At 51.1% G+C, this 11,524-nt stretch overlaps 1 protein-coding gene across 3 annotated transcripts in view; it reads right to left on the reverse strand.

Annotated features, from left to right (window-relative positions):
- Positions 1–3,494: 3,494 nt before the first annotated feature.
- The window catches only part of LPIN1 (lipin 1), an 80,907-nt gene continuing 72,877 nt past the window's right edge, over positions 3,495–11,524 (reverse strand). For all 3 annotated transcript variants that reach the window (XM_049652510.1, XM_049652511.1, XM_049652509.1), the window contains 3 exons: positions 7,544–7,658; positions 6,656–6,759; positions 3,495–3,737 (listed from right to left, as the gene is read on the reverse strand). In XM_049652510.1, the coding sequence (XP_049508467.1) occupies positions 3,578–3,737; positions 6,656–6,759; positions 7,544–7,658 (379 nt within the window). In that variant the 3' untranslated portion in view covers positions 3,495–3,577. The remainder of the gene's footprint in view (positions 3,738–6,655; positions 6,760–7,543; positions 7,659–11,524) is intronic.

Genomic DNA, 11,524 nt, shown 5'->3' on the forward strand with positions numbered 1-11,524 from the left:
CCGACAGAATGGCCTAGGGGTATATCACTGAGGGAAGAGTGGCCCAGGGCGGGAGCAGGTGGGGGGCCACCGGGCCCAAAGACTCCAGTTCACGCTGATTTTGATTCTATGCGATAAGAGAGCCTACACGGTCTGAAATCAGTGGTGGAAATCAATCGGTGATGTTCCGGGGCACGAGAGGGCTTGTTGTGTTTTTAAGATACACAAGCATTAACCCGAAGACGCCCGGATGGCCCTCTTGGCTCTCGCTTCATGAGAAGCTCAGGGGGGCCCCGGGGATCCATCTTTTACCCATGTGGGGACCAATACTCGTAAACATTTGTCCCCAAACACTCGGGCTGACCCAGGCAAATCGGCGGGATGTCTCAGGCATGCCAACGATGCGCAAAATCCAATCAGGAAAAACGACGGCTTTCGAGGGATCTGGGTCAACTAGTCAAGGGCTTGGCCTGACTCACTCAAAATGAAAAACGAATCAGGTATACCATAGACGAGCGTCCAAATTGAGGACGGTGAATGCGGGCAAGGGAACCTGTATAGTCTATACATTTGTTTTCTGTATATTATTAGTGTTTTGACATCTTAAAACCCCTCCTGGTGGGGAGACACCGGCTTAGCCGCTTCCGAGAGGTAGCAAGGGGCCCAGGCAGAGCCTGCCTGTAACGTGCAAACTAACCCACCCACAGCCCGCCCTCCTCTATCTGGTCTATGCACCCAGAAGGCGATGTTCTTCCACCTTAAATATCCCAGGATCTGCTTGTGTTGAGCGTCAGTTACGGGCTGGGCCCGGGAAGATGTGCATATGCAACATTTAACCGAGCCCACCCGGCTCTCGAGTCCCCTCCACCCGGGTAGGGCGAGCCCCGGACACGGGCCCCTCCCCTCTACTCCCTCCCAAGTGCACACGGAGGCTCAGTATTGCACCAAAGGCATCAGAAAAGACTGGCTCTTTTATTCCAAATATTGAGCAGTTCATCACCTCAAGGATTTTTTTTTGAGAATAAAATATGCTTGATCTCACACACTAGAAAGTCAGCAACTTAATAACTTACCAGAAAACTCTTTAAAATTCACACGCCTGACTTTCAGAGGAGTCTCTCATCCGTCTCATTTATTACGTTTTCTAGCTTCGCATTCAGCACAACACAGCAGAGCATCTCAGGGGTGTTATCGTGGTACCAGCATGTACAAACACAGACCCAAGTTTGTGGAGAAAATACATTTAAAGTGGGAATCTAAGCCTAAAACTAAAGAGGGAGCTCCCTCTGAAGGTGCAGCCATCCCTCCGTGCACCAGGTATATAGTTTGCTATACAGCGGGTATATATGTTCTCCCTCGTCACACGGGATGATCACCCGATGACGCCACTAGGGAGGGATTCATTTCCACCGGGCGACCTTGAAATGTGTGCGGCAAATACAGCATTCCAGCACGTGACCCCAGGGTTGCCGGGTGAAACACACACACACACACACACACACACACACACACACACGTGTGCGGCCGTGTACAAATCCCATCTTCGGAACCCGCGAGGGGTCACGCCCTGAACTTGACGCACACCCGAGCGTGCGACCTTCTGGAAGCCATGCTCTGTTCCGGACTGCGGGGGGGGGGAGGTGTAAGGTGCATCAGAATCAGGAACACAGAGTTGCGTGCCCTCCTACCTAGAGAACGACTACAGCTGGTCATCCCGATGAAGGGCGCACGGGACGGCACGACGCGGGACACGCTACGTGTCCTCAAAGCCCAATCCCTCCCAGCACAAGGGACAAACCACGTCAGCCTCCGCAGGCCCGCGACCTCACACGTGGTTCACAACACTTCGAGCTCACCCCAAGATACCCTCATGACGGAAGTCACGTAGCTTCGAGAGGTCACTAATGAACAAGCCTGGAGCAGTTAAGGCAGAACAATTTTTAATCATTTGTAAAAGGGAATCTGCACATGCACGTTCACGTCGCTAGGCAAATCCGGGATCCACAACACGCACGTGTTTGCCTTTCTCTGTGCGGCCACGCGAACCGTTCAGTAAAGGCACCCCTTGCTAACAGAGCCCCCCCCCCCCCCCCCGTCACAATGAAGGCCACACGCCTGGATTTTCTTTCACAGAAAGAGTAAAATGTCATTCAGCTGTTGCCTTTTCTGCCCCCTAGGACTCTAACAATATGCGATTTAAATAGGAAAGCACTTCAGTCATTGGAGTAAAACACTCTTTAAAAAAATAATACTTCAAAAAGTAAAGCAAAATCTTTCACCAAAATAATTCTTTCACTTTTCAAACTGTTCTCTCCACAAGCCAATTTCACAAACAGGGAATGGAATTCTCTTCCGCCGGCTTAAAGAATGTCACTCAAATTATTATTTATCCCCTTGCCCTTAATTCGAGGGGGAAAAGTGAAGGAAAATGTATTACCCAGAAATTCCAAAAGAAGGTCAGTGTCATGAGACATACAGAATAAGGCTCTTTGGATGGTCTCACCTCTACATCTTTTTAATATATTAACGACAGTTATAATAGGAGGGATATGGCTAAAATGCTCGTAACAATAACCCAGTCAGAGTGAAGTAATAAATAACCGTGCCTACAAAGAACATAACTTCTTGGAACTATTTTCATAAAACCACCTCGCTTCTTCTGAGAGCTCCCGACAGAGCTCCCCATCGTTCCCGTGTGGCACGAGCTCAGTTCAAGTCCACGTCCACGGCACCGCCCGGCTGGATAGAGGCTGCTGGCAGGGAGTGGAGCGGATGGCAAGCACTGCCCTAGTAACGTCTACTGTCATCCGAACTTAAGGCGCTACAAAGTTACAGACAGCTGGACAAAGCACATTCTAAATAAAACGTCTGCCGCAGGTGCATTAAGGCATAAATATTCCAGCCTCGGGCCACGAAACTGAGGCGGCGGGGAGGGGGGGCGGCGAGGGAAAGACGCCCATGACCTAGATTACCTTTCACCAAAGGAACCCCAGAACTCCTCAGCTAACAATCAGACCCGTCGGCAAATCCTGCAGGGGGACCCCGCGGGCCAAGCCAGCAGGGTGAGGGCGGAGACCCCGCAGAGCCAGGGACCCTCAGCCCTCCCTGCACCAGCAGGAGGTGTGGCACACAGGCCACCAATGGACACGTGCCCCTCCTCTACCGAAGTCCTGCGCATCTGGCGTTCCTCGGCCGAACCGTCATCGGCAGGGACCCCCCCCCCCCCGCCCCCCCAGGCAGCCACCTGTGCCACATGGCCCGTCAGCCCATAACGAGCTGCTGCGGGAGCGGGCGGGACCGGACGGGACCGGAGAACGTTGCCACTGGCTTTCAGCCATGACCGAGACATGCCTCCCACGCTTTAAACGCACCTGATCCCCCCGCCCCCCAAGCCTGCAAAGCACCCCCTTCACACTTCACTCAGAAACGCCAACCCCGGGGCACCGGGAAGGGGGAGAGACGCCCCTCCGATTTCTCTGCTCTTAAGCAAATGACGGCACGTCAGGCTCCTGGGCTCCTGCTCCACGGCTCCCAAAACCTATCCTTTAATCGGGGGCGCCGGGTCTTCACACGACGTCAGGAGGCCGCTTGGGACGTTTCATGCGGAGGAAGAATGAACATCCTGGTTTTCGAAAGGTGGCGGTGGCTCTCTCCAAAAGGTGAAATTACTGAAAGTATCCGAGCAGGGGAAGTCCGAAGAATGGCTTCTTTTCAGCAGCGGGAAAACGTGGTCAACCACTTCGCAGAGTCGCACATACCTGGAAGGAAAACGGACAGCGTCACTGCCCCCGAGGGACACCCAGCCGCGGGGACACCTGCCTGTACCCTGCGCGGGGCTTGGAAGTTAGGAGACATCCACCAACCCGGGGACACAAGCCACCTGCTAAGGCTATGGCAGTTGTTCTAGAACAATTCCTCACCAATTCACAGGCAGTCAGTGAGGATGGCAAGAGGCGTGGAGAAGGCCCCCTGGGCAAGGCGGGTGGAACCTGACTTGGCAGGAAGGACAGAAGAAGGGAGACAAGCGGGAATCGCTGTGGAGCTCACGGAGGAGCACAGGGAGAAGAATCTCAGATAAAGCCCATCTCTGGAGCATCAAACAGAGACTGCTGCCACTGTGCAAGGAAAAGAGCCTGGGCCTTGGGTCAAGGGGACACAGACGTGACCTGCAGCTCTGCTGAGTGACCCTGGGCAAAGGGCTTCATCCTTCTAAGCCGTAACTTCCTCAACCGAAAGGGAAAGGAAAAGAAAACTGCCCCAGTGTTCGCATGAGAATTAAATAAAATACCAAATGTGACAATAAAGTAATGCAGATTCAGTGCTCGAGGAATTTCTTCAACATACATTATTAACATTAGGAAATAATCAGCCCTCGCTAATCATCAGCCTTAGGGAAAAAGCCTCCCACCTTATTTGCTGTGCAACCTTAGGCAAGTGTCTTGCCCTCTCTGGGCCTCAGGCCCTTCATCTTTACAGAATATGGAGTTGGGGCTAGATCAGTGTTTCTCAATATTCCCTGCAATAGTCTCCCATGCCATTTTGTGTGTATTCTCAAGAGGCCGCGTGTTAGTCTCTGTGGCCTATGCTACAAAAAGGAAGTTGCTACACTGAATATGCATTTTCAGACCTCCGGGAGCCTCCAACTAGAAACTCCGACAGGCCCAGACCTCTCCGCACCTCCCCAGAGTCCTCCCCGACAGTCACCGGGTCCCCCTCCGGTTCCAATTTTCTAAAAACCAAAATGGGCTTTCGACACAAACTCCAGGAATTCGCATGTTCTCAGGCGTCAAATAACTTATTCCATAAGGACAAGAGTGTGTATTTAATAAAGGACCCCCGAAGGGCTCATGCGGAACCTCGTGCTTGCACAGAATCTCCCCTAATGAGCAAGAATGATGCGTTTCCTGGGGAGTGAAACAGATTTTTAAAACGCCTCCCGGCTTTAAGACCCATTTGAGCTCTGTGGCTGTGGGAGGCGCCCCCCCCCCCCGGCCCCCCGCGGGAACAGCACCTCGGTGGCAGGCCTCAGATCCAAACTGTGGAGTGCTCCGGGTACAGGCTGGGCCCGTCTGCGCTCCACTGGCACTCTACCCCGGGCCCCGCGGACCGGCAAGGCTCCATCGGAAGGCGGCTCAGGGGTTTCTCAGGGACAGCGTCCCGGGATCCGAGGTGACGGCCCCAAGTTCAGTGCCAGAGACAGGAAGGAGAGGTGCTCCCGCACAGGGAGGGCTGCGGCCCCCACCCAGCGTGGGGATGACAATGGACAGAGTCCCTCCCGCGCAGCCCACGCAGCCGCCCACCCTGGGCCCAGAGACTCAGCGAATGTGACAACCTCACAGGCCTCCGGGGCGAACCCTCCTCCCACGCCCCCTTGTGACGGACCTGCTACGTGCAGCGTCCCATCAGTTCAAGTTCTTTGTGACCCTGAAAAAGAGACTTCTTCTTAGACCTTCTCCAGACCAGGAAACCCTTGCACATGGAGGGCGCTGTGCTGGGGAACATGGGAGACGGGAGACCCAGGTGGGTGCTGTCGGGGCCAGGCTGAGCGCGGCGGGCAGAGAGACCCTGCACGGCTGGTGGGAAGGAGGCAGTCCGTCCCCAGTCTCATCCCGCCAGTCGCCAGTCGGGAGGCAGCCTCGCGTTCCAAGGACGGAGGAGGCCCCTGGCTCCATTGTCCTTTCTCCCCACGTGTCTTGTGAACTGCCTAGAAGCAGGCACGACTGGGGGAGGCAGCTGAGGGGGGCAGGCCCCAGGGCTCCCTCCAGCCTAAAGCTGGCCCCCGTTTGGGCTCCACGAAGCCTGAGCAGGTAAAAGGATCATCTTGGAAGTAAAAATGTGCTCTGGGGGGAACCTAAATCTCTCCTCTACCTAAAACCACTGGAGGTATCTGCACAACACCAACCCCCCAGCTCCCCTCCTCCCCGTGAGGAGGGTCCCACAGGCCCCTGTGGGGTCACTCGGGCCCCGGGCGCTTTTCTAGGTCTGCACACACCCTGCAGCCTCTGGAACAGGCCAAGCAGGAGGGCAACCGTGTGCCCGGGGTCGCCCGGTGGGCAAAGCTCACCACCACGAGGGCCAAGGAAAGGCTTCCCACTCTGAGGAGCTAGGAGGCCAGGGTGAAGCACCCCAGGGTCCAGAGAGATCCTGCAGCCGGCCAGGACGCCTCGTTTCAAACGGGAGCCCAAGTCAGCCCCCTGCCTCAGGCGGACGGGGCTCCGACCAAGGGGACGAGAAGAATTCTTACATTTCTGGTGAGCGTCATCTCAGGTCCGTGTGTGAAAACACCTAGAGTGTCTCGCCTGTAAATACAGCTTCACAGGCTAGTAAAGTCTGGTTACATTTCCCGTTTGCGTGCTAGGCTTTTCGAGCCTAGCTTGGCAAATCTAAGCCACTAGTTTTGAAACTCGTTCCGTTCCACTCGGTGGCAGAACCTGTCCACGAAGTTTAGACCGTGGGGATCCAGAGGGGATCTGAGTTCATGCAGACGGTCCAAAAGTGAGGTTTTGGACAAAATACAAGGAGTTAAAATACATTTTCTTGGCAGGAACTGAAGATTAAAATACAGGAAACAAAGGATAAAAAGGCATACTGTGAACCTTAAAACATCATTCCAAGATGGAGACCGCAACGACAACGTAATGACCCAGGAATCCCACAAAACGTGCGCGATACTCACGAGGAGGTGTTGGTCTTTGCGTGCTCCTGTACAAGTTCTCCTTTGGGATTGACAGTAAATATTCTGTTCAAAGACACTCCTACTTGCTTATACGAATACACATCCTGTATTTGGTGAAGTATAAATTAGGAAAAAAAAAAAAAAAAAGAGTTCATTGTAAACACGAATACGCAATATTCCGGATCTGATGCAGTCTTATAAAACTCTCATTAACCACAACTATACTTCCAAGGAGTGTAGAGGAAGAATATCTCTGGATGTGAAATTATTAAATCAGATTTCCCCCCCTGGGCCTCGGTTCGCTCATCCATGCAAGAACTGAGCTAATGAGTAAACAGCCTACCTCGTCCCCTCGTCCCCTGCAATTCTCACACCCCTTGAGGCTGTTTTATTCTCTGACCCGTTTTCTCAGGCATAAGTTTCAAAAGGGGAAGTCTCTTCCCGGGAAGTTAGTACCCAACTGTATTATCCAGACTGCTAAACTCTCCAGCAAAAATGTGGGTAGTACACATTAAAATCTTTTACCGTAGGCAACAGTGCTCTTAAAACCTGCGATGCCAAATTCACCGTGGCGTTAAGGCTTGGCTTTGTGGTACCCTCCTGGTAGAAAGGGGCCAAGCCTATTCGATGTTCTTGTTTTACTAATTCAGCAAGTCATTTGGAATCTGAAGTTTCTAGTCCGACACTGCAAGCTTCAGATGGAAATCCACTAGCCGAGCTTCCAAGGAAACAAAAGGCCACGAAATAATGTGCAGTCTCTCCTTACAACTACTGCTGGTGGGAGGGGATGCTGGCGCCACACTGTCACCCAGGCCCACCCTTCCGATGACCGCTGTCAGGAAAGACAGTAAGTTTCAAGAGCTCTCACGTAGCCCGTCTGTTACTTACGGCCGGTCGGTTTCCAAAAGCAGCGTAAAAGGGTTCCGTGTTTGGAAAAAACAGATTTTTGATGTCTGTCAGACACTGGACTTTAAACTTCTCGGGCTTCTTTTCAATCACTTCTCTGTGAAAACAAATAAATAATCAATGGATCAGCCTGAGAGGAGGGGCTTCAGGAGCATCAAACTACTTTTAGACGCCGAAGATGCCGTGACGCCAAGAACATTCCCGTATCTTCAAAAGGCAACCATGCGTAAGTCAGGGCGGCGGTCCCCGAAAAGCACGAGAGAGAAGGCGGAGAATCTGTACTTTCCAGTCTTCCCACAGAGCAAACGCTGAGGACAAGTGATTTTACCAAAGACCTCCACCAGGCACCCGAGTTACAAAGAATTCCAGACACACAAGAAGGGAGAACGTCTCGACGCTCATTTTATGAGGCTAGTGTCACCTCAAACACGAGACTCAGAGGAGAAAAATATGAGCGAAGCGGGGGCCAACCTCACTCGTGAGACGTCAGTGCAAACGTCCTAACTAAGTATGGACGTGCAAACTGACTGCAACAACTTTTTGCGCAGGAGTTTTATTCCAGGAACGCAAGAGTAATTAGATACGCTAAACCAAGTAATGCAGTATAACAGGGTAACAGATTCAAGTACCAGAAAATATACCGGGTCAATAGACACAGGCAGGGCATTTGATACAATGTGGTATCTACCCAAGATGAAACATCTTAAACCCGGAATAGCAGGGAATGGTCCACACGCACGGCAAATGCCCCGGTAAGAGTGGAACAACAGGTGGCCCCTGTGGCCATTTCGCCCCGACAATGCGCTGCGGGTCCTCGTTGGCGCGGTGATGTAAGGAAAACATAAAAGTTATCAGGATAGGGAAGGAGAGAATAGAAGCTCTCACTATTCACACACACAAAAATAATAATAATAATTGATTAAAAAACTAATCCACAGACGAATTACCATTATTGATAAGAGATCGATCCGATGCTGGCTATAAAATTGGTATAGAAAAAAAATTAATGTACAATAATCAATTGCATTTTCACGCATCAGAAGAAACAAACAGGTAAACATGTAATTCTGTACACAGAACTCTAAAATCTCAAAGGTCTAGGAATAAACCTACTAGAAAGATGTGCCAGACTTTTATGGATAAAATTATAAATGTTATTGAAACATAATAGGGAAGACCTAAATGAAATACACCATGTAAGTGAACTGGGAGATTCAATATTATAAGGAGATACTAATTCTCCCGAAATTGAGCTACAGATTCACTGTCATTTCAATCAAACTCTCGACAGGATTTTGTCTGTACGCTCTTGTAAGACTTGATAGTCAGTTACACACAAGAGCAAAGGCCAGAAACCAAACCACACATTGATGGACACTTGATTCACGAGCACGACGACAGTTCAGAGCAAGAGGAAATGGGCAATCATTTCAGTAAATGGTGCTGGGACAACTGAACATCCCTTTAAGGAAGACAAAAAAAAAGAAGGGAAATGGACTCTCCCGCACTCCACACGCAAAAATCAATTCCTGGTGGATTACACGCCGAAACCTGAAAGGCAACACCTTTAGATAAAATACAGGAGGCTACCTTCATGCCCTCGGCCAGGGAAGCCCTTTTTTAACACACAAATAGCACAAACTACAGGGGAGATGATATGTTCAAGTACATGAAACTGAGAATTTATGTTCATCACAAGCGATAGACCGGGGGACAGCTGTCTGCAGCGCTCATAACAAAGGCTACATATATACAATCTGTAACACACGCTTACGAACCAAAAAGGAAATTGAGAAAGAAACGTGAACAGGCACCTCACAGAAGATGAGGCCCAAACGGACAACACACACACGCAGACAGACATTTCACACCCACCGGACGAGCAAAAATGTAAACAGCTGACGTGCTGGCAAGAAAGTAGAGCAGGGGGGAGCATTTCCACACCACTGATGGTGCATAAATGGGTTCGACCCCTTTGGAAAACAGTTTGGAACAAACTCGTAACGCTGAATGTGTGCCTATGCTCTGTGGCCAGAAATCCCGCTCCTAAGTGTTCACGCTAAAGCAGCTAGTGAGTGCGCCCCCAGCGGGCACACACAAGAAGTGCAGCTCTCAATGGTGAAAAGCTGGAAGTGACCCAAGTCTCCATCCGTAGTGGCACGGATGAACCGTGGTAGGTCCTACAACAGGAGCGCAGACAGAAGTAAAATGAATGGGTTACAGGTCTACTCAACAGTCACGGGAACATATTGTTGAGCGAAAACAGCCAGCCCCACAGAACACACGGTAGGTTTACATAAAGTTCACACGCGTGCACAATTAAACGTATCGGTTAGGGTCACAAATGTATGTGATAACACAGCTTAGAAAAGCAAGGGATGTTTCACAAAGATTCAGGGACAGTGGCTAATGTCACTACTAGGATTTCAAAAGGAATGGTCTGTCCCTTTGCTTTCACTGGATGGTGGGTATGCTGGTGTTCACTCTTTGATTATCGTTTATACCCCGCATATATCTTAGAAATAGTCTTCTGTATCTGCTCAAAATGTAATTTAGGCGTGCCTGGGTGGCTCAGTAGGTTGAGCATGTGACTACGGCTCAGGTCATGATCTTGGGGTTCGTGAGTTCGAGCTCCACGTCGGGCTCTGTGCTGTCAGCACGGAGCCTGCTTCGGATCCTCTGTCTCCCTCCCTCCCTCCCTCTCTACCCCTCCCCTGCTCGTGCGTGCTCTCTCTCTCTCTCAAAAATAAACAAGCATTTTTTAAAAATGCAATTTAGATGCTGCTGCTGCTGATGGTGGTGGTGGTGGTGGTGACATAGCTTTAACCTGAGTGTCAAAAACCCCAAAGGCTGGTCCTGGCTCTGTACTGACTTCTGTGGACTCCAGAGCCCTTCTTAACCTTAACACTAAAGAGTTTTATATTCTATATCTTAGGACCCTTATGGGTAGAAACATGGCTGAGGTCTGATTATGAGTCTCAAACTTCAATCCACCTGGAGGACACCATCCAAATTCGGCTTCCTGCTTCAATCTCTCTCTCCCTCTCTCTCTCTCTCCCTCTCTCTCTCCCTCTCTCATGCACGCACATACCCACAGCCTGTGTGCTTGAGGGTGTGGATAAGTGGCAGGTGGGGAGGAAGGTGTCTCCACGCGCACATACCGGGTAAGAAATGCACACTAAGAAAACACGCCGTGGCCCCACGCCACTAGTGCAAGGCTCCTCGTGGGCACTAAGGTGACCCGGGAAGAAGCGGTGAGGGCTCCTGTCCAGAATGCTCCCTGGCACAGCCTGTCTTCAGTGATCTGCATTTGCAATTAGTCCCTGGTCACTCAACTCACCCTTGAGGTAATTTTCCTCTAGGAAACAATTAAGTGTCATTTATCCAAGTCTCCGAGCACCTCAGCAAACCCCGAAGGGAAAACGTGGTCGCTGTTGAAACAGCTTCTCGTTTCCCAGAGACAGAGGCCAGCCTCTGTCTCTGCCAAACTCCAGGAAGGTCACATCTGCCCAGGAACCCCGTCTTGGGACTTGGCCAAGGCTAATCTGTCCAACCTGCCTGTCATCAGTGAGATCCCCCCGCCATGAGATGCGCCGTGCCTTACTAGGAATGTGCCCTGTGTTCACAGAGGGCTTATGAAAATGAAAATGCCCTGACGCCACAACAAAAAAAAAAGGCCAGCTGACTAAAAAGAATCACATGACTCAAAGCCAATTTCTACGTTAAAAGAAGAAGCTCCTGAACCAAAAGATCAGGTGTGTGAAACAGATTCCATCGGCTTCTTTTTTTCAGACACGTTTCCTCGAATCATAGCATTTCAGGGCTGGAAGGGACACTTGAGATCATCGAACAGAACCCTCCCATCTGGCAGGTGAGGAAACAGACCCAGGAAGGGGAAGCACCGCTTGCCACACCGCCAGTCTCCAGGCAGCATCAGAGCTGGGGGGGGGGGGGGGGGGGGGG

Source organism: Panthera uncia (assembly GCF_023721935.1).
Source record: "Panthera uncia isolate 11264 chromosome A3 unlocalized genomic scaffold, Puncia_PCG_1.0 HiC_scaffold_12, whole genome shotgun sequence".
NCBI classification, from domain to species: domain Eukaryota; kingdom Metazoa; phylum Chordata; class Mammalia; order Carnivora; family Felidae; genus Panthera; species Panthera uncia.